This window comes from Mesoplodon densirostris, chromosome 3 (genome assembly GCF_025265405.1).
Source record: "Mesoplodon densirostris isolate mMesDen1 chromosome 3, mMesDen1 primary haplotype, whole genome shotgun sequence".
Taxonomy (NCBI): domain Eukaryota; kingdom Metazoa; phylum Chordata; class Mammalia; order Artiodactyla; family Ziphiidae; genus Mesoplodon; species Mesoplodon densirostris.
The window spans coordinates 41336566-41359578 of record NC_082663.1 but is presented as its reverse complement, the minus strand read 5'-3'; the positions used below and the strand labels follow the sequence as shown (position 1 = coordinate 41359578).

The 23013-nt window shown below is 39.7% G+C and overlaps 2 protein-coding genes and 1 long non-coding RNA gene across 4 annotated transcripts in view; 1 reads left to right on the top strand and 2 right to left on the bottom strand.

Moving 5' to 3' along the window:
• ITGA1 (integrin subunit alpha 1) overlaps positions 1–20928 on the bottom strand; it is a 168866-nt gene extending 147938 nt beyond the window's left edge. The window contains exon 1 of the mRNA XM_060092870.1: positions 20172–20928. Coding sequence (XP_059948853.1) covers positions 20172–20232 — 61 coding nt within the window. The 5' untranslated portion in view covers positions 20233–20928. The remainder of the gene's footprint in view (positions 1–20171) is intronic.
• On the bottom strand, positions 8810–10768 carry PELO (pelota mRNA surveillance and ribosome rescue factor). Its single transcript, XM_060092871.1, has 2 exons — positions 9725–10768; positions 8810–9436 (listed from the first exon to the last, which is right to left on the bottom strand). The coding sequence occupies exons 1-2, from the start codon at positions 10448–10450 to the stop codon at positions 9005–9007; spliced, it is 1158 nt and encodes a 385-aa protein (XP_059948854.1). The 5' UTR covers positions 10451–10768; the 3' UTR covers positions 8810–9004.
• Positions 10579–23013, top strand: part of LOC132486112 (uncharacterized) — a 165279-nt gene continuing 152844 nt past the window's right edge. Inside the window, exons 1-3 of one of the 2 annotated variants that reach the window (XR_009531442.1) lie at positions 10579–11593; positions 12067–12114; positions 19603–21220. This is a non-coding gene — a long non-coding RNA (uncharacterized LOC132486112). Of the gene's footprint in view, positions 11594–12066; positions 12115–19602; positions 21221–23013 lie in introns of those variants that run through there. The other variant, XR_009531443.1, reaches the window with a different exon arrangement.

Here is a 23013-nt window from a genome sequence, read left to right as displayed (position 1 = left end):
CAGCCTCTGGGCTTTCCCCAGGCCCAAGTCAGCTCTCTGGCACTTCCCGCTTGACAGAAGGCCCAGAAACCTGTTTCCCTTTCCCCGAGGAGACCACCACCACCCATTCTACCCTGGACATCCTCTTTTCCAAGAATGGCTGTGGAGAGGACATGATGTCCTGTTCCCCGGCTTACTGAGCACCAAGCTCTCTTTTCTGGTTTAACTGTTTTGCTGTTAAGTCATGAGAGAGAAACGGGAGATAACAAAAATATGGAAAATACAATGGTTCTAGCATCTTTCTCTTCTTTTCAGTCATGGTCTCCTGTTTGTATTTCTGATTCCACTGATGCCTTTTTCACTTCTTTCTGAGAGTAGGAAGCAACATAACCTCCTTTCTCCATGATGTCTCTTCTCAGGTTTGTTGACTCTTCACTGCAGAGCTTAGAGCTTAGGGATTACAGGGACCAATACTTAGAAGACAAAAATTTTACCAAGTAAATTGGAGAGGAATGCTTTCAGTTTCCTTTGCCTCATTTCTCTAGAAACTAATGCAAGATCAGTGTGAGCTTCTGGAATTTAGCAGTTTAAGCTCTGATAGCACCTCCTCAGTGAAGCCAGGCTGAGTTAAGAGCACCCTTTGAGCTCTCAGATTCCCACACAGTTCTTATTCCTGTACCTATTGCAGTGCTATGATTGCTTGTTTTCTCTCTGTTTTTCCCCATCCTAGACTGGGTTTCCCTTGAAGGAAGGGACTGCGATCTTCTCTATTCACCTCATATCTCTGGGGGCTGGCAGAGTGCCTGGCACATAGTTGGTATTTAGTAAGTGGTTGTCAGAAGAACGAAATGATTCTCAGAAGAAGAAAGGCAGGGGGCAGAGTCTTTCTCTAGCAGAAGATAAATAGTTGTTCGAAGAATGGACAAATGGACTTCAAAGCTGGGTTTGAGTCTCAGTGATGCTTCTGAGAAACTGTCTTGCCCCAAGATGAAGAATTATTTGATAAAGGAGGGTTTAGGGCATTTTTACAATCCCATATTGGTCTTTGTTCACTTACCCCAACTGCCTCCCAATGTGCACTGGTGACAAGAAAATACATAAGAAATTGGAATAGGATGGATCAAACTGGAATGTGGACTCTATGAAAAACTCTCGCTTGAGCGACTTTGAGCAAGTTACCAACACTCTCTGGGCCTCAGTTGACATCCGTATCATGAAGTGAGTAGGTCAGATGACATAAAAGTTTCCATACAGCATTAACCTTTTATGATTCTAAATGATTCAGAGCCGTGTACTACAATGCATTTTCAATCTGCCTCTCCCCCACCTCATCAAAAAAAAAAAAAAAGTGACTTCTACCATTGTCAACAATATACTTGGAGAGGAAGAAAAAACTCTAAATTATGGTCACAGGATCAATGAGCTGAAACACAAGATTAAAATGTTTTATATCCACAGAGCAATTTTTCACATTGGTGTCAAACAAAAATTTCTAGTTGATGTTTACACTAGGACTTGACGAAAAATTCCAGACATAAAACTTCTGGAACTTAGACTTGAACTCAGAGGACCTCCTACCTCTGAATAAATTTTACAGCTAAAATCTATTGGGATGTTTTTCTTCAACAAGTATTCAACTTTCAACAATTATATAAGTTTTCTTATTAAGACTATTAAGGTATGGTAAAACTCTGGCTATCTGGAACTGTCATTCTAGGTATGGCAGATAGCTAAAGATTTCTTTAAGTTCGACTATCTTTTAATGATTTTTGGAGAAAAGTAATTTTGAGAGACAATACATTTCCTTGACTTCTGAATGTAATGCACCGAATGTAATTCAATCCTTTCCTCAGTATGAACACCAGCTATTATAACACAGTAATGTCCTCAGGCCCCAGTGAAAGCCTCTAAGCCTTAGACTTTTTTCTTTCGATGGTGATTCAGGATCCACCTGAGCTGTCATTTCTCACTGCAGTCACCTCCTTGCCAGCTTGGCCATTTGTGGTCATCTCTCCTTGATATCTAATTTGCTGATTAAAGCCACGGACACATATCTTAATTCATCTTTGCATACCGAAGTAGCATAGTTTCTGTTACTTAAGGTGCTACTATGTTAGAATAATGCATGAATTAAGATAGTAGGCTTAAAACTTTTTTTAAAAACAAGCTTGCTAAAACTAAGTGTGAAATAGTAACAGATGCTGAGTAAAGGCTTGAGGGGCTTGGTTTAATATATAGACTTACAACAGTTTCTGTACACTTTCTAATCCTCAACTATATTTCAGACTAGAATGCCATATGACTGAGCTCCTGATTTTTCATGAGAGATGAAAAACAACAGTGGTAGGTAAATAAAAAAACATATAAAATGATTGCAACAAACTTTGGCCGATTACATAAAATTTAGTGTTACCAAATCATTTTTCTATTTCTAGGTACATTTGACCTACTCCAAAGAGAAAATTGAAGAATGGAGTGGCATTCTTATATTTTTAGGGAGTTGCTTGATTGGGCACCTTATCACAGCCACCGGCTATGTGATTTTGGACAAATTATTTAACCTCTTTTGTTTTCTCACCTGAAAATAGTACTGACGAAACCTTTCTCATAGGACTCTTCAAAGAATTAAATATTTCCTTTTAAAGCACTTCCCACAGGTCTGGTCTTTAATAAGCACGTGGTTACTTTTATTTTAACATGTTGTCCATTCCTGGAGTTGGGACAGTGGTGCCAACCCTGTGCATGGCCAGGCAGTGTGGCTGCAAAGACACTGTTCTCTGGTATTTGCTGTCTGGCAGATACTGGCCTGCCTCAGTATTGGGTGTTCTGGAACCAAACGTGGCAGCCTAAGTTGAAATAAGCTCTAAGTCCTCTAGGTCTCCTACGTTATAGAAAAACAGGCATTCTAAAGAATGTGGGCAATGTTAAGGGATGAAGGAAAGGGAACTTAAAAGAAGACTGGTAACCCAAATCCCTACAATTTACCATAAATGTCACAATCTTTAGCAACTGGCATCTAGAAATATAAGACCTTCCCATATTGATGTCAACTGTTATAGAATGAAAATATTCACTGTCAAAAGCAAAAATGATAGCGTCAGCAGACTTGCATACAACTAAAGCGCTGTACACAAAAGTGGATTTTCCTTGAGAAAACACATTAGCTTCTCCTAAATTTAAACGAATACATTCACAATATCGCAGTTTCCTTCCCGGTGTTCTTTACCACAACAGAATACACTAACATGTTTCTTAAGATAGAGAAATTAAATACTGAAAAATAAATGGGCTATCTTTCAATTAGTACACTTGGAAATCTACAGAGAACACTCTAAAATATGGATGAGAATAGAGATAGTGATGCTGTATCAAACACTTCCTAAAAAGGAAGAGTTCTTGCCATGTAAAGAAACATGATGAATGAGATTTTATCATCTCCACTTCAGCTTAACAAAAATCTTTTGCCAATGCCTTTTCACAGTCTTTCTAATTTAACTATCTCCTTCCTGAACTTAGCCAATTTCTTTTTTATTTCTAGTGAACTTTACCTGCTACTTGATGATGTTAAGTAACTCCTCAAGTTGTTCTAGGCCATTACTAGAGGTTTTATTCTTCAACATCTTCATTAGCTGCATTGCTGACTTTGAATCTTTTCTAAGTAAGGCATCCTTGATACACAGAAGTATTATACTTGCATCTCAACTCCGTTAGAAACCATTTTGGCTTTTCTGTAACACTTTTGCACTAAACTTCTAAATTGAGAATTCATCAGCAATACACACAATGCATTACGAAAATCTTGAATAGCACTTTTCTAAACTACTAAATCTTTTAAAATACGTAAACTGAATCACAGCACAAAGTTTAAATACGCTAACATCAATATGAAGAAAACTTTTATTTAGGGCTTTAAAAACTTTATCTGAAATTGTTTATTCTTTTTATAATTGCTTTTACATCCCCATTTTAGTTGTTCTTCACTAACTGGGAACTCATTTGCTGAAAAATGTGTATCAACAAAATTATGGGCTGGTCAAAATCAATTTTTAGAACAGGTATAACTTTGCAAAGTTTACGTCACAACTCTGACACTTGTGGTCCCACAGGGAGTAAAAGAGGAAGTGGTGAGGGAATCAAAGATGCACGTTAGGGTAGGAGACATGAGGGCTAAGGGCCGTATAGTAACCCTTCAACCTGAATGAAACAGAGCTTGCTAATAATCCCTGTACTATGGGGATCCTGAGAAAAATCTTTTAATAAATTAAATCATCACCCCCTAATACATCTTTTTTTAAAACTAACTTTTCATACACTAAATTAGTAAATGTACATGTATGTTAAGATCCACTTAAAAAACATAAACACAAGTAATTTGGTTTTTGCCCCCCGACTTAGAAATTTTTATCTTAAGAACTTTTAAAAATTCAGCTTTTTATGAAATCAATACTTTAGCTATTCTACATGTATATCTCTAGTACACTATAGAGATATGTAGGGGAAAAATAATTATCTGACTATATTAAGTGTTGAAATCTATAAACACCTGTGCTTTGTTATAATACAGAGAATGAAGTAGCATTTAAAGAGATTAAATATTGCTGTTTCCCTATGCTTTGATGCCTGGCCCTCTTTTATTTCCAGTTTTACTAATACTTCCTAGGTCATTTTTTTTTCTCCATGATTTCAGGTCTGCTATATGCTGAACATTTCTTGTATTATTATCCCCCACCAAATGCTTTTTCCTGAACTTCAGAACTGTATGCACAACTGCCTAAGGGACCTTCTTCTGGAGATTGATTCATTCGGTCATTCATTTAGTCATCATTTTTTTTTTTTTTTTTGGGGAGCATCTACTCTGTGCCAGTGTTTGTTCTTAGCATTGGGGATATAGCAATGACCTAATAGACAATACTCTCTGCCTTCCTGAAGCTTACATTCTAGATAGATGATAAGCAAAACAACTAAGTGAAATTAAGCATTACAGAGAAAAATAAGACAAGGAAGGATAAGGGAATCTTGGAGAAGGTACATTTTTTAAAAAGGCTGGTTTAGGAAGACTTCATGGAGAAGGTGATATTTTGAGCAAAAACCTGAAGGGAGTAAGCAAGCATATAACAGTCTGGTGGAAAAGCATTACAGATGTCCCACAGGCACTTCAAACCAGATTCCAAACCGAACTTAGTTTTTCCTTGCAAGTCAGCTTCTCTTCCTATTTTTCCTGTGTCTGAATTATGCCCTCGTATCTCCCACCAGTCAAGAAAAAAACCCGGAGATTTACCCCTAGACTCTACTCCTTCCATAACTCTTAACAAACCTCACGTCTCTCTGAGCCTATCTCCTAATACCTCCTCTTGACTTTTCATTCTTACTGCCTTTGTTTAGACCATCATTTTCCTCTTAAATTTTTCTAATAAGTGTTCTCTTAATCCGTCTCCTTGCCTCCAATCTTGCCTCCTCCAATGCATCCTTGATGCTGCCAAACAGTGATGTTTGCGAAATGCAAAGTTTATCATGTCATTCTCCTGTTTAAACTTTTCAGTGGTTTCTCATAATGGTCGAACCTACTCTTTATTGTGGCATGCAGGGTCTGATGTGATTAGCACACTTGCCCTGCCCTCCTCCTCTTCCTGATAACCTCTCCAGGTTTATCATTTTAAGTACATTTACTGGCTCTTGCTCTATAAAGTTCCTTCTAAAAGCGACCCCTTGAAACATTGTGCCCTCTCATACTTTCTACAAGTTACTTTTATCCAGTGATTTGTTTACATGTTTCTTCCCTAAACCCAGCTCAGTACTGGGTTCAAACAGGTACTAAAAAAATGAACGGATAAAATTAAATGTACTGCCCTTGATGACTGGTGTAATATAAATATGGATGCCCCATATCTAAGCTCTGGCCACAGGCGAAAGAATTTCTCTCTACTCAAACTCTAAGAAACACCTTAGAAACCCCTTTTCAACATGTAATTCAACATATCCCGATACTGAATACAAACTGCCAGTTTTATTTACTTGGAAAACCATCTGATTTAAAAGCAAAGTAGTACCTTCCCAACAAACAGCTTCTACTTTGGGGAATTCACATATACACCATTTCATCCGTGTATTTTTTTTTAGCAACACAGAGAATTTCAGTTCCAGAATATATGAACTGCAGAAATTATGAGTCACTTCTGTTAAAGATACTGTGAGTTTGATATCTGGTTACAGGGATTAAAAAAGGGAACTAAAGTTAATGACTGAAAGTAACTAGAGATAAAAGACAATTAGCTTTACAAACCTATTCTAGTGGCACCTGGGGGTGGGGGGAATCCAACTTGTATATAAGGGAGTAATGAAAGTGAAATCCAGTATCAACAGTCCAGACGTAAAATTAGCAAAATATTTAACATATAATAGACCAGGAATAGCAAAACGTAATTTTGTATGTATCATATCTGGAACAAAATGAAACAAATTGCAAACTTCTCATTTACTGAGCCTAGGGAGGGCAGCAATCTTTGTTTACAGCAGGCACCTTATGGTAAATGGAAACTTACAGTACAACATTGCATTAATTTGAGAGCTATGTTTTTGACAGTGTTTCCATTTGTTACCATAGTCATTCCTTAGTAACGAATAGCAATTGGAATTAAACTACTGCATATGATTTCCAGAGACCTATGGTTCATTTTGTTTTCTATAGAATAGTAAAAACTAATTATTTGAATTAATTTTGTATTTTATATGCTCCTATCGCTATTTTGATATTTACACCTATGCATCTAGGAAGATTTATACTCTTGATTATGGTATTGGTATAATATGTAACTTTTTAAAAATACAAATTCTTAAAGATATTTTAAATGTTATAGACATATAAACAGCCTTTCATTTAGAGTTTTATAGATAATTTAATTGAACATTGGCAGTTTAGCTCTCTTAAAAGATCTTAAAACTCAAATCTTTTTCTCTATGGCTGGCAACCCTACGCAGAGATTAACTAGCACAGGGAGAATAAGCTATGGCTTATGTTTATCAGCTTTGATTATACACAGCAATCAACTGGGGATGTTAAGATACAGATTGCAATTCAATAGGTTTAGTGTACAGCCCTGGATTCCAGTTTCTAACAAGCTCTCAGGGGATGCTGCTGGTCCATGGACCACACTTTTGAATAGCAAGGCCTGAATCAAGGGTCTCAGCCTTGATGCCTATTGGAATCACCTGGGAGCTTTAATAATAATTTTTAAAAAACACACCAGCATTTCTAGGGGTGCAAGGTTATTTAGTCTGGGGTCCAGTCTGGGTATAGAGTTTTTAAAGCTCCCAAGGTGAAGCTAAGAGGCAGCTAAATTTGAGAACTTATGTCCTAAAATGTATTGGTTAGACTTACCATAAGCTTTTATTTCCCCTGGTTTTTATTACTAAGGATAACAGCTAGGAATAACCAGTTCTGCATAGATTATGAGCACGAGGCCCCAAATCTCCAAATTCTTCCTGAGAATATGATGCATCATCAATCAGGTTCTAACATTAAGAATCTTAGTGACTTCATATCTACACTCCTACCAAATTATTAATAACATACTTTTAATGATATCTTAAATATTCATGAATTATAACGAAATGACAATCTGAATTATTTTGATTAGGAAGTACAACAGACATATAAAAATGTGGTTTTAAAGTATATGGAGGTGTCTACCCCTAACTACAGATAAAAAGGTTCAGATTAGTTAGGAAGTTTATAAAAAATAATCCCCAAACCTGGCACTTACACCAGGAGAAAGGCTCAGACACAGACAGGACAAGCAAAAGTTTACTTAGTGTCCTTATTTGAAGCAGGCACCACTGATCCTGGAGTTACAGACTGAATTATCACTCTTTCTTCATAAGGCCTTTCCTAATTATTTTGCTAAGCTGAGATGTGTAAAAGGTCAAGATGCAATTACATTTCAAGGCCCCCTCCCTAACTCTTGGAAAAATAATGAAAATATTTTAATCTCTCAGTTGTTTGCCGAAATTCCCTAAGTATGGTAAAGAGCTGGAGTACAAATCAACTGCCACATACTAATGATGTGACTTAAACTTTCTGAACAGGCTTTCTCACCCCTAAAATAGGGCATAGACAAAGTCCATTAAGAATGTAAAAGCAAATACAAATTCAAGGTAGCATTAAACATTTAACTATGATAAGCCAAAAAATAAATACATAAATAGTGTAGCAGTGCAAAGAACTCAAGTCCAGATTGGGGACTAGTTCTAGGTTTGCCACTAATAGCCCATAAGCAAATCACATACCTTAGCCTCGTTTTAAAAATAAAGGCACCTTAAATAGATTATCCTGAGAATCCTTAGCAGACCAAAGCTCAATGACCTAAAAATAACTAATTAAGTGCTCCTCTGAAGCAATTATCATTAGGTCTAAAGCAAAAAACCCCCCACCTTGTTACTTTTAACATGATTGGTTTAACAAGTTTCTTAAGAAAAACACATTTTAAAGTTGCCCTCAAGAAAAGTCTTCTAACTATTTAGCTATCATTTAAAATAGCAAATAAATTTAAAAATAAAAAAAATGGAATGTGGGGGGAAATGGAGAGAAAAGGATCATTAAGAAAACCAGTGTAAGAACCCCATGCCGAATTAAAATAAACAATGTAAACTGAAGATGAGATATTAAAAAGCTTTTCCTAAGGAAAACTACTTCAAAGCATGCAGTATGGGATTTTACAGTCTATTCCAAAGAATATACAGGCATTCATTTTAAAAATACAAAATGTTTCTAAGTACTGCGAATAACTCATAATTCTGAAATTAAATTATCCCAATTAATAAAGAGGGTAATACATGGAGATTATTTCCTTTTATTGTTCAGTGTGAATACATATCCTGCCAACCACAAATCACCTAGTGTGACCAAATACATGAGAAACCCCTGTAAGAATCACAAAGTGCCACTTTTGCAGCTTTCTGTCACAAGGATGCTGAGAAAATGTAACAGTGAAGGAGTGAGACAGGTTGTCTCGATTATTAGTTCCAATCATTAATCTTCTTCAGAACTGGAATCCTCCTCTTGGTCAGAGAGTTCAGGGACAGGGAAGCGGAGAATGGCAGCTATCCCAGTCAACTGGCTGAGCTGTTCCCCAGACACATGAAGACTGGAGAAGATCCTAACAGAGCCTGCGTTCTCCTTCACACTGTCCACCAGCCGCACGTACCGGCTCCGTGTGGCCACATCCTGGTGCCTGAAGAGCTCATCGCTGATGAGCAATGTGTCAACTGCCATGGCCTCATTGGCCTTCTCCACCTGCTTGAGTCCATAAAAAGCTCGGTCAGGTTCATGTTGTAACATTTTATAGAAGTCATCCAAGGCTTTTACTTCCCCAGCAGCTTTAGTGTCTGAAAGGCGGCTAGCTACTGTAGGGTCACAAAGGGCCTCTTTCAGGGAGTACTTGTGTCCAGAGGAGGCATGTACCTAGAATCACAATTACAAAAGTTAGACAAAAGAACCTCTTAGAGTACCCATTAAACAGCCCACAATGACCTCAAGCCAAAAGCACTGGTAAGGCTTTATATGTTTACGAATTTAAGCCAAGTTTACTATATCAATTTGCTAGTCTATTTTCATTTCATGATCTCACTTACAATCCCAGTCAAGTTAAACCTTCCTCCTCTTGTACTTTTCCTAGTTCTAAAACTTTAGGAGTCGTTTACATAAACCCCTCTGCCCATTCTTAATTATCCCTGGGTAAGACGGTTTTACCTGAAGGAATTTGGACCGGTTTTCCAGGAGCACTTTGTTGTCCGTCTTCACGGCTTGTTGAAACATGTAGTCGCAGAACTGCTCCCTCACAAATCCTGGGCTGGCCACCAGGACGCACTTTACAACATCAAAGTGTATGTGGCGCTGGATGGCCTGGACCACCTGTTCATAGAACCGCTCCAAGGCCCGGTCGTGCTGGGAGCAGTTGCCTTTCCGTTTCCTAGGTATGTTCACTTCCACCTTGGCCCGAGTGAGGGTCATGCTGGGAGTGACTAAGCAGATATGGGCGAGGCCTTCCTGCATCACCACAGCCGCTACATCGGCGCTCCAGGCTGGGTCACAGGCTTGCTCGATGCGCTCCAGAACCACGCTGTCCCACTGTTTCTTGGCCAGGGTGAATTGGCGGTTGGGCTCTAGCTCGATGGTGTGGTAAGCCCCCATCTTGACATACTCATTCTCCTGGATGTTGGTCCCCTTGACCCGCAGCTGGCAGGCTTGAGAGTCGAAGTCGATGGCCTCCACGCAGAGAGTGAGGGTAGTGCGGACCCGGTTGCTCCCTACGCTGCCCGTGGAGGACTCCGTCTGTACCTTGCGGATGGTGGAGGCGCGCAAGCTGTCGCCCACCTGCACTAGATTGTAGGTGTGCCACATGTCCTCAGGTTCCTCGGGAACCAGGGTTACCTGGCCCGCATTGTCTTTCTCAATGTCCTTCCTCACGAGCTTCATGATCTTGGCAGGGGCTCACTGCCAGAACAAGAGGAACCGAGGGGATCCCCACAAGGAAAGGAGTAGGGAGGGGAAAGTTTAGGCCGGGAAGGGGGCGGGGTCCGGTTCCTACAGGCACTTGCCTGGCGGGAAGGAAACACTTTCTATATGACTCTAGCGGCTGGGGGGAACACTTACTCTAGCCCTTCCTATGCGTGGTCTCGGGGCGCGCCGCGTAGAACCGGCGCGAGAGACACCGGCGAACACCTCCTCCGCGGTTCCAGCAGCCGTACAGACCGAGAGGACGACGCAGGGAGGGCGCATGCGCAGCCCACGTCCTGCCTCCCGGCGCACGTTTTACGTCCCCAACGGGGAGGCGGGGCCGCAGCTTGCGCGTGCGCAGGCGCACTAAGCCGGGAGGCGTTTCTCGGAGAGTAAACCACCCAAGGAAAGTGTACGGAATCTTTGGTGGCGAGTCCTTCGTATTAATGCTGAACTTGGACGTCCTAAGTTTTCTCTTCCACCCCTGTTTGTGAAGAATCTGGGGAGTTTGTGAGTGCAAATATATATATATATATATTTCAGCTGTGTGCGGTTGCCACGCTACACCTTCTCCCTCCGGGTAAATGGAATTTCAAAACTTACGGAAAAGTAAAAGGAACTCAGAAAAGTGCAGACTTGGCCCCAAGGTCCAAACTACGGCCCGCTTTGCTCCTACCTTATCCGCACTCAGACGCCACACGCTTTTTGGAGCTGGTCTGTCCAGAAGCTGTTTCTTAAGAACGACTGGTCATAGTGCGTGTGGGCCTTGAGTAACATGCCCAGCTGTTTTCTGCGCTTAATTAACCAAATCTGCATGATCTGATTAACCCAGATGTTAGAACATTGATCCCAGAGAAAGAAGAAACCATCTGTGGAATTTATCCCTGGATGGACCTCTCAGTTGCTTGATCTGATATCCTGAGAATCCCAGAAACCAAGGTTGGCAGACTCAGCTTTCCGCAGCTCAGTAGCCTGTGAAATGTTTACGGGGAGCAATTGGGTCTCAGTAGTTTAGGACGGGACCGTCACTGTCAAAGCTGAGCTGAAAGCTGAGAATTGGGGAAGTGGGGAAGGACTGTTCTACTATGACCGACCTTGATTGAATAGCTACAGAATTCATTGGTAAGAAAAACCTTACGTCACTTAACATTTTGTGGGGGGGGAAGGAGAGGCGGGGGAGTTTGGGAAGTGGGGATTGCCTCTTAAAAGGACCAGTGAATAGAAAAAGCCTACCAAAGTTTTCTTGAGAGTTAAGATGGGTTGGAGAGAAGAGGGCACAGATCTTCCCCATTCGCCTTCCTATCTTATTGCGTATGGCATTTAAAGGGAAGCTTACCATCCTGAACTGGTGAGACAGGGATGAAAGGGAGCAATCTAACGTTGGCACAAGTCTTGATACTCAAATCTCAATTAACTTCCTCAGAGATTGTCAGGGGATACATAGGTCCCCTCCAAAGCTCTAGTACAAATTAGAACCAATATTTTGTGGCCTCTCTTCTCCCTCCTTCTCTTTCTTTACCCCCTTCCTTCCCCACCTTCCTATCATACTGAGTGTCCTTCCAAAGTTCCTAACTCAGACTGCCTTCTACTTCCAGGAGAACCCAGCAGCTTTTCACTGAGCAAGGAACGGATCACACTAAAGTGTGAGTATGGCTTGTGTCTCCAAAGGACATGTATCTTTTTAAAAGGTGCTTGTTAAGCTAGACGAATTCTTAACTGGTAGAGTGAATGTGTGTGTGTGTGTGTGTGTGTGTGTGTGTGTGTGTGTGTGTGTGTGTGAGGGAGAGAGACAGAGAGACAGAGAGACAGAGAGAGAGAGAGGGAGAGAGGGAAAGGAGGAGATGCTTTGAGATACTCCTTGATCACCTTTCTAAGTATAATCATCCCCCTCTTGAAAAATCTGCCAAGGATCGAAAACCACAGAATCACAGTGATAGGCACACAGGGACCTTAATAAATGTTAGGTTTTTACTGAAGAGCTCTCACTTACTGAATATTCACCAGGTACTTTCCTATGCTTTTTCTAGTCCTTGCCTGTAAGGTAAATATTTGTTATCCTCATACATAGGTGAAGAAAATGAATTACAGAGAAGTTAAGAAATGTATTCAAGATCACATAACCAGCATTCAAATCCAGGCCTGCTTAATTCCACACTCTCTCTTTCCACTGACACAATTCTACATTTATGGATGCTTGAAATCATCTCTGCAACCCCAAAGATTATGTGCTGTTACCCACTGCCACTTCTCCTTAACTCTCACCTTTGCCAGTTAAACAAAGACTCACAGCTTAGGAACCAACCTAGGACATTTGAAAGGAAGGTCCCTTCCTTGCTCTTTTATTACTTTAAAACAGTCCTTATATTCTTTTCAATGTAATATTCCTTTTGCTCAGCCTAGGTCACCGTTGTAATTCTTGAGAAAGATCTAATATTCTACTTTAGAAAAATACACACGTATTTCGACATTGAGAATCTATGGGAAACCCCCATAGACTGTTGATTCTGTGGTTCTTTTGTTTGTTTGTTTGTTTTAATTATGAGGCACACTGCTTTGGGCTGTCTTTTTAAATATAAATGTGCTTCAGTGATTGAACATACTACAAAACTTTTCACAGAATTATTATTTAATCTGAAACGTCTATAACAGAATTTTCTTTTTAGTAACTTCAGCTTGTTGTTGAATGATCAGGTGTTTTTCTCCTAGATTTTGTGTTATAACTTAGTCTTTCTAGATCAGTCGTTACACTTTAGAGTTATTTAGGGTTCTCATTCCCTATTAATTAAAATCCAAATTCCCTGGCATTCAAGGCTTCCAAGACATGGCTTACGAGCTTTATTTCTCCTTTAATTCAGAGTTTTTGATTTGTCTATCACTGATATCTTAAAATTAAGAAGTCACATTCTATTTTATAATGGTACTAACAATTTAAAAAGAAGATTACTCTTAAGGTAAGTTTCTGTAAACCTATTTCAGTTTTTTGAGATAATCCATGCATAGATAAGAAAATGATTAATTTTTAAACACATCTTAATGAGGAAAAGATCTTAAAATGTTCAAAAATAATGTATGATGACAATTAGTTTTATTATACTTGGTTTGGAAAATGATCTTTACAAAATAAATAGCCAGCACTCTGATTATAAATATCTAGTAATAATAGCAATAGTTTATTTAGAGAATGTGCTAACCTTAGATTGTACAAAGATGCCTATGTGACCTCCACAGGCAAAGTTAGGGGTCAACAGGGAGGGTTATTCAGCTAATTCAGGCAAAATGGTGAAAGGGTTTTTTTTGTTTTTTTTTTTTAAAGGACTTGCTGTACTCACTTACTATCTAAATTCCTGTGATTAAAAATACTTACTTGCAGTTGTCACAGAACAATACAAAGCTCCTACCAAATAAATAATTTTATCAACAAAAGTGTGTGTGTGTGGGTGTTCCTGTTTGTATGAATCTCTGTACAGTACAGGATCATTTTATTAAAAATATTACAATAAAATATGTAATTTTAGAAACTGCTCAATACCCATGCATTTTCAAACTGTAGTACTTGGCAAACTAAAACTATATAGTTAATAAGAAAATTTTGAAAGTACATTGTAATTTGTATTAATAGTATAGGATTTATAATAAAATATGCAGACCATTCATCTTAATCATTTGAGGTTCTAATGTGGTTGATTTAAGTGTCCTACTTAAATTTAAGAATTTACATTTATTTCAGCAGATCTCAGATAGTTCATAGAAATAGCATGTCTTCACTCCTTTTAATATTTGAATTATAATGATTTTTCAAATCAGATTTCTCACTTAATTTGTTTATAGAGCTCTACATTTGGATAAAACAATATTAATGCTTTTGCACATAAAATGAATTCTTAATACTAACCAGTACATATATTGTAATCTCCTTTTAAGATTTACTTGACTTTTTCACCTTCCTTTTAAGTTACAGAAGACGTTAGATAAAAATTAGGTCCCTTCAAATATACATGGCCCTAGCTCTAACCACCAATATGATAGAATATTAGAGATGTTAGAGCTTGCCAAAACTAGCGTTATTGATCCTGTGACCTGGAACATTTTTTTATTACTTTATTGTCACCTTTCTCCTCCTGAAGCTTCCTTTTTAAAGGGAGAGTATTCAGAGGAAGGTCTGCTCTTGGGATCTGGTGAGGTTGCTGGTGCCAGAGGAGCAATTATCCCCTGAATTAGATACAGATTTGGCTCTGGAAGAGAACTGAGAAGGGGGACAACGTTCATATCTTTGTACCTAGAAGGAGTGTGTCTGAAATCTTATGATGCATGTTTTAAAAGTACAAAGAAATGTGATAGAAAATTGCATGTAGATATACTGCATGTTATTTATTATAATTTTCAGATGTGTGTTTTCCCACATTTCAACATCTCTTGAAACTTGGAGGCATCTAACCATTTAGCAATTATAATTGGATTGGCAGTACTTTTCTTTCTTAATAGTACATAAAATAACAGTGCATCATTCAATTGATGGTGTCTTCCATTCAGTTAGATATAAATATGGGTAGATGGAAATATTCCAGGTGGGGATATAATTAAAAGAGACAACCTGACCCCTTAAGTATTTTCTGAGTTTGTCTGTAGTCTAGTCTTTTGTGACTCGTTCAATAACAAATTTTCAAGTGACTATTATTCTAAGATGGTAGAGATAATGAACAAAGACCCTATCCTCACAGAGCATACAGTGAGCTGGGAAAACAATTAGATGTTTAATTTTAATATGTGGCATATTATAGAAGCAAAAGTGCTAAGGGCATACAAATCTTTGGGGGAGGGGATCCAATCTATTCCAGTGGGTTCTTGGAAATCACATTCATATGGGGACTTGAGGATCAGTAACAGTGTATCTGCTTATGCAAAAGCCTGGAGACTTCAGAGGAGCTGGCACAATAGAGGAGCTGAAGGAAGCTTAATAATCATGAGGATGAGAATATATTCAGCTCATTTACATCTGTTGATACTCTACTGTACTTGCTTTGAGAGTGAATACAATTCTCCAGTCACAGACCACTCTGAACAGGCAACGTATTCTGACTTTAGCATTGTGACAACAGTTCCAAATATCTTTCATCTCAATTTCCTAACATGAATTCAGATACACTGTTTTGTATTTCATACCACAGAAGAGTAGTGTAGGAAAAGAATAGCATTTTGATGCCTAATTTTCTGAATATATTTAAAACATGAGCTCCTTTATGAAATACTTAAGGGGCATATTAAAATTCAGCAAGTTCTACGTCTAGTGGGAAGTTTGTTGGGTTTAGGTGTTGGAACACAGGTAGAGGAACATCCATCTAAGGAAGTAAGATCCACAGTTATAAGTTGTGGTCCAAGAGCTCATGCATCAAAATAGCATCATGACAGCAGGGAAGAAAAATAGGCAAACTAGTTTGGCATATATATTTTATTGCTACTGTCACTGCCTATTTATTAAACAAACAAACAAAAGTCCTATGAATTTATCGCTGCCTTTACAGACATCATAATGACTTAAATATTTTCACTGTCTTCCATTGTGTGTCATTGGAGGTCATTTCTTTGTTATGGGTAAGTGGCTGACTTCTTTCCATATCCAGCCATTAGCTCACTTCTTCTAGAATAGGAAATCTTGCCTGTGAAAAAAGTCACAAAAGAAGACTCCTTCTTTCAAGCTAACTAAAATGTTTCTAGGGAGGAAAGATATATAACTCAATTAGGGATAATTCTATATTTGTATTCTTAATAACCAGAGATAGTAGTCTTATTTGTTACAATTAATGTAGGGAGGGACATCATCTAATTTCACTATATACCTAAAAGTCATGGAAATAACAGACTCACTTCACCATTAATTAGATCTTTATCAAAGTCTTTTAGACAATTATGCTTGGATTTAACATTTAGAGGGCTGAGCAAGAGAGAAATAGACTTACATTTAGACAGCCTGGTATATTATTTCAGAGCATGAGAGATCTGAACAGGCTTTGCAGTTTATTAATTGGGTGACTTTGGTCAAATTAGCCTCTTAGTATTTTGGTTTGTTCATCTCTAAAATATGGATAATAGTTCCAGAATTTTCCCTTTTTTGAGATTAAAATCTAATATGTGCAAGGTTCTTGGCAGAGGGTCTCTTACCTAATACATTCTCAGAAAATATGTGCCTTTCAGCTTGTGCTAGTTTTTCTCTGTTATCGTTGTCTTGACCCTTGTCCCCTGGGAGTTTGAATTCTGCCATTTGGACATGGCCAATGGGATGGCCGGGCAAGGCATTGGAGGGTAGAAGGAAAAGCAGGGGTATTCATTTCCCCTGCTTTCTCCCTGCTCTGCTTCAACTTTGGCACTAGCTGCATTCTTCTTCTTATGGCCACAGCTCCTGTCCAGTGGTCCCCTCTCCCATAGCCAGGGTTCACAGTCAGGCTGACTGACACTGCTGCCTTCTCAGGCCTAGGAACGGCAATGGTTTTTCTTCTCATGTTGCTTCAGGTACTTTCTTTCTACTATTGCTCATTCTACGTGCTCCAGCCATCTTTTGTCAGTTCCTTTATATGCTTCTGACAGCAGTCCCTTGATTTAATTTTTTTCAGTTAAATCCTTTACATACGCCACTAGTTTTTTTGCTGGGACTTTGACATATATAATATAACAATAAAGGGCTTCCCTGGTGGCGCAGTGGTTAATAATCCACCTGCCAATGCAGGGGACAGGGGTTCAAGCCCTGGTCCGGGAAGATCCCACTTGCTGTGGAGCAACCAAGCCCGTGCACCACAACTACTGAGCCTGCGCTCTAGAGCCTGCGAGCCACAACTACTGAAGCCCACACACCTAAAGCCTGTGCTCCGCGACAAGAGAAGCCACTGCAATGAGAAGCCTGTGCACCACAGCGAAGAGCAGCCCCTGCTCACCGCAACTAGAGAAAGCCCGCACACAGCAACAGACCCAACACAACCAAAAATAAATAAAATAAAATAAATACATTTTTTTAAAAGCTTAAAAAAAATAACAATAAAGACGTTGTTTGGACTTAGAGAAGGACATCTTTCTTGATGAATCATTTTTAAATGTTGGGAAAAGCTAATACAAGGCAGTTCTAAATATAATGGGAAGTTTACTGGGATGGTTTGTTGGGTAGGTGGTTGTTGGGATGTAAACCCAGCTTTGAAGACTGGGGAGAGTTTGTTTAGATGGCAGGGGGTGGTAAGAAAGAAGGGTGGAGTGCTCTTCTAGATGCAGAAAACAAGATTACGTGCACAGTAGTAAGAAGAGCATGAAGGTTAGGGGGAAATAAGGAAATGGGACTGGCTATCATGGGCAGTTTATGTTCAGAGGTTTTGGTAGGCAGAACAATGGTCTCTCAAATATCTTTATTTTCTAATCCCTGGACCTTCAGATATATTACCTTATATGGTAAAAGGGATTTGGCAGATATGATTATATTAAGAATCTTGATATGGGGAGATTATCCTGGATTATTCAGGTGAGCCCAAAGTAATTAGGATTTTAATAGGAGGAAGGAAATAAGGTCAGAGTCAGAGAAGGAGATGTGATGATGAAGCAGAGTCACAGGAAAAGATTTGAAGATGCTACTTTGCTGGCTTTGAAGATGAAAGGTGGAGCTGCAAGCCAAGGAATGCAGGTTGCCTCTAGAATCTGGAAAAGGCATGGAAATGGATTCTCCCCTAGAGCCTCCAGAAGAAATGCAGCCCTGCTTGCATCTTGATTTTAGCCTAGTGAGGCTTCTGACCCACATAACTGTAAGAAAGTAAATTTGTATTGTTTTAAGCCAGTAAATCTGTGGCAATTTGTTACAACAGCAATAGGAAACTGATAAGAGGCATAGTAGGAGACAGAGGGTGCTGGATTAGGGCAGACCCTGAAAGGTTAGTTGAGAATTTTCAATTTTATCTGAAAGATAACAAAGAACCACCAAAGATTTTTGACTAAAGGCTAAGGTATAATGAAAATTATGTATTAGGAAGATGAATTAGAGGTTAAGTTCAGAATGAAGACAAGATGATGAGTTCTGCAGTACTGTGCAAGGGTGGGTATGGTGATAAGACCCCAGATTAGTTGTGGACTCTATGAATTGATGAGAAGTTTGTTAGGAAGCTGACAACATGATGACTGACAGGGTAACCAACAAAGGAAAGGAAGATGTCAAATTTCAGGTCCTTATTGTGTTGTGAAATGGGCATAAATATAGCACATATAAGGAACCTGTTGATTCTGAGACAATAACTTTAAACTCTAAATTTCAATATGATTGAATAATATATGTGTATAGATATAGATATAATACATATATACACACACAAAAGAGAATTAAATGTAATTTAGAAACGTGTATGCATTATTTTCCTTTAAGTTCCTTCTTGGATTTAGCAAGGTTTATTACCCCCAACAATTGCAGAAAACCCACAGTATACAACTTGTGGCTGTTTTAGGCATGGGGAAATAAAGTAGTTGAATTTAAAATATATACATATATGTATAAGAAATTATAATTTGTTTCTGTTTTTTCAAGTTGCATTCTTTTTAGAGGATATGCAGACCTCGTTTGATCATTTCTGCATTAGTGACTGCTTATTTAGTAAAATGAAAAAGGTACAACTTGAGTCGTTAGTAAACCATTCATATTTTGCACAACAAGAAGACAGAAATGCAAACAACCTCCAAAAAATTTGAGCTGGAGAAAAGTCATAGGTCAAACACATGTAAAGGGTAGTGACAGTGGCTGATAAGGTCAACCATTCACTGGCTGTAAAGTGGTTCAGAAGTTGCCACTGTTTGGATTATTGGCCCTTTTCACACAAAGCTTCATTCACCCTATCTGCCTTCTCTTTCTTTCACCCTTGCAACTTTTCCCTCTCAGTCAGTAACTGGTAAAAAAGATCTGACCACGGGTTAATCATTTGGAAAATCTTAGAAAATGCTACGATTCAACCTTTTTTCTAAATTGAACGTAACTTTGCATCTCCACTGTGTTTAAGTCTCTCCTGAAAGATAGCTATTTATGCACAAGTAACAATACTATATTTTGCATTTAAAAAATTTAGTCGGCTGTGTGATATTTACAAAGTAAATGTTCACTATTCCTTCCTCACTTTCAATAGGTTCCTTCTCCTGGGTGTTAACACAGAAACATCATTTCGAGACAGGAGGCAACTTTACCTTGCATTCTTCCCTTTCCTCATTTTGTAGCGGAAAATATCTTGAGTACTTGACAGCAAGAAAATGAATAATACCCACTCCTGAGCAACCTGAGGGTAGGAACTTTGCATATAAATCAGGGGCCCGATAGTTACCTCCCTCAAAAAAAAAAAAGAAAGAAAAGAAAAGGAAGGTAGAAGCTATCAGCAAAGTCCTAAAATACCACGTATATTGTCAAAACAACTTTAATTTGAAAAGTCAGTTCCACCTTGTAAAGTTTTCAGCACCGCTCCCGCCTAACATTGGGGTGGAAGGTTTTGAAACGACGTCAAAAGTAATTCATAACAAAACCCAAACGCAGCAACTGCTTTCTGTACTCCAACCTGCCCAGAGTACCTGGAGCGCCGGAAAGTGGATCCGCGCTCCGTCCTCCCCTATGGGCCGAAGCTCTGCATGCCTCCCTCCCCACTTTAAGCCCCTAGTCTCGAGTCTCGAGCGCAGGAGATGCCCAGAGAAAAGCAGGGTCACTCACCGGTGAGGAGCCAGCAGCAGGCGACAGCGACCCCTGGGCTGGCGCGGCGCCGGGGGGCCATAGTTGGAGCGGCCGCAGCGCCCGGGGGACGCGCTGGATCGGAGGGAAGGACTCGGCGAAACCACGCGCTGGAGCCTCGTTGCTCTGGGCCACTCCGCCCGCTGCCGTGGGTCTCAGTCGCTGGCCCCGCTGGCCCCGGCGCCTGGGAGCAGCACAGCGATTTCCTGTGTTTTCGACCAGCCCCTCTAAGTTCGCTTCAAGCTTCTCGCATCCCAGAGGGATTGCCACATCTCCCCGCCGTTCGCACTCTCGGGCTCTGAAATCCCACTGGCAGCCTCCCAGGCTCTTTCCGAGACATGGACAAATAAAGCCAGCTTCGCGGGTCCTTGTTTAGGCTAAAGTCCACGAGCTGCGAAGCAAACCTTAAAGGGACATCTGCCTTTCATTGAGAGGGTGATTCCGCTCCCCGCGCCAACTCCCCAAGGTAGTAGGAACGCAGCCGAGGGCCGGACCTTCGGAGGGTGTCTCCAGCCCAGTGGCTCCGCCTTCGCACCCCTCACTTCTCCCCGGGTCTGGGCACTGAGGGCACTTTCAAAGTGCCGGGCTCCTAGGCCCTTAAAGGGAGGCTGCTTTTCTGGGGTCCGATTGCGCAGAAGGGATCGGTCCGTTTATGCAAGTGAGCAGATCTGGTAACCCTCGTGCCTCTCCTGTGGACACTTGAACTTCGCTGTCCAGTCTTCTCGCACTAATAGTGGGTGGGGGCGTCCACCCCGACACGCCCCGCTGAGGGCTTGGCTTTCACTTATGGAGGGTTTCCTTCCTTTATGGCGATTCGTGGTCGCAGGGAGGCTTTTCTTTGGGAAGACTGTGATAAGCTGGGGGAAAGGAGAACCAAGACTGGGGGAAAACAAGAAAGAAAGAAATGCAAGAGGGAAGCGGGAGGGGAAGGAAGGGAGGAAAACAGTCTCGTTAGAAATGGAATGTGTGTGGGCAATTTTGTTTAATCTGAATTAGGATGTTTGTACACTGGAAGTTGAATCTAATAAAGAATTTAGGGCACTGTTTTATTTCTTGTTGCTACAGACTTTTATAAGTAAGAGTGCTTTAAGTCGGTTGCATGTTACTCCCTCCTTCCTCGCTCCCACTACTCTAAGGAACTGAGAATTGGGAAGGTAAGTTGGCCCGTCAAAATGCTGGGGCTTGGACCGCCCTCTCTAGGAGACCCAGGCCACGTAGGAGTTTGAAATGCTTCCCTTGTCTGGTGAGTTGTACATCCTTTGAGTCAAGAGCCACATCTACATGTTAGCTTCACCGAATATTTGCTGTTTTTAAATCAGCTGTGTTTTAGTGGTTTTGAGAATTTCAAAGAAGGGGAAGGAGTGGATGAGTGGATTTGTGTTTACAGGTGGTGGAGGGACTCAATTCTATGCAACTCCACTCGATTCAGTTCAATTCAATTCAACTAATTACTAACTGAAAGTTTCTGTCTAGCAGGTCTAGGGCTAGGCAGGACAAGAGTGCCACCCAAAGGAGGACTCATTGCCTGGAACACAGTACAGGTGACACAGTACAGAGAATCCAAGGGAAGGGCAGAGAGGAAAACCACAAGGATGATTGAATAGATTGCCAAATAGAAGACTGCAGGGACTAAAAGTTGGAGAAGACAAAATTTTAAAAGTTTAATGAAGATCAGAAGTAGGGTGGGCAGAGGTGAAAGGTTGAAGGCCATCAAATCTCAGGAAAGGACCTATCCATCTGCCAAAGAATTGTTCTTCTAATTTATGAATTTGAAGTGATTCACTACTTAGTATATTAAAAACCCTGTTTCCCCCTGTTTCCAGCTCTCGTATTTTCATTTCTTAGTCCTATCTTCAAAATTGCAGAAATAAGTCTCTAGAAAAATTGCCTTGTGTCGGGCCACTGTTCAATCCCACTTGGCTTTACTCGGGCTCCTTTGCCTGCATTCAGTGCTCTCAGTACCCCAGTTTGGCTTTCCAGTCTCTCCCATCTTCATTAACTTGATATCATCAACGTGCTTCCTGCTGCTCCCCTTTCTGGGAAAGCTCTGCCACAGAATGCCTTTCCTGTGTATATCTCACCTCTCTGTCTGTAGTTTCACTTATGTCTTATGCTTCTCAGTATGACCCAAAGGGCTTTGCACAATAATCAGTAAATTCTGATTAATTGACTTATGCTTAGACATTAAAAAATCATAATATTTTCCTAAAAATATTTCTCCAAATTGCTCAGAGTTTTCAAAAACAGATAATAGTGTATATATATATATGTGTGTGTGTATGTGTGTGTGTCTATGTGTGCATATACATATATGTACACATATATACACATGCATGTATGTATATGGAACTATAGAAAATTGCAGTATATTGAATTATAAAAAATGAAAAGAGAAATTGTAAAATTATATCTTATTGAAATAAAGTAGGATTAAAACATACTTACAATCAAGGCTGTAGTTACTGGGAACTTTACCTTTCTTTGGGAGCATTAATAAATACTTTGAACTTAAATATTTTTAAAATCTCCTCTAAGATTTACAAACTAATGGTGATAACCATTAATGGTGATAACCAGTGCTATGGTTGAAGTTAATTTTCATATGTGTTATGAATCTTATGGCTATATTTATTGATCTTCATGTCAAATCAATGCAGATGTAGAAAAGTATTGCTGGAGAAGTAAATTTAGAATAAGTGTTCATTTTCTGAATTTCAGTAAATCTAAACACAAATCAGTGTCAGGAAACCTATTTTCTTAACCAGTTTTATCCTAACAGAAAGACATGCCATTGAGTGAACTGAGACTTAGAGAAGATAAAAGC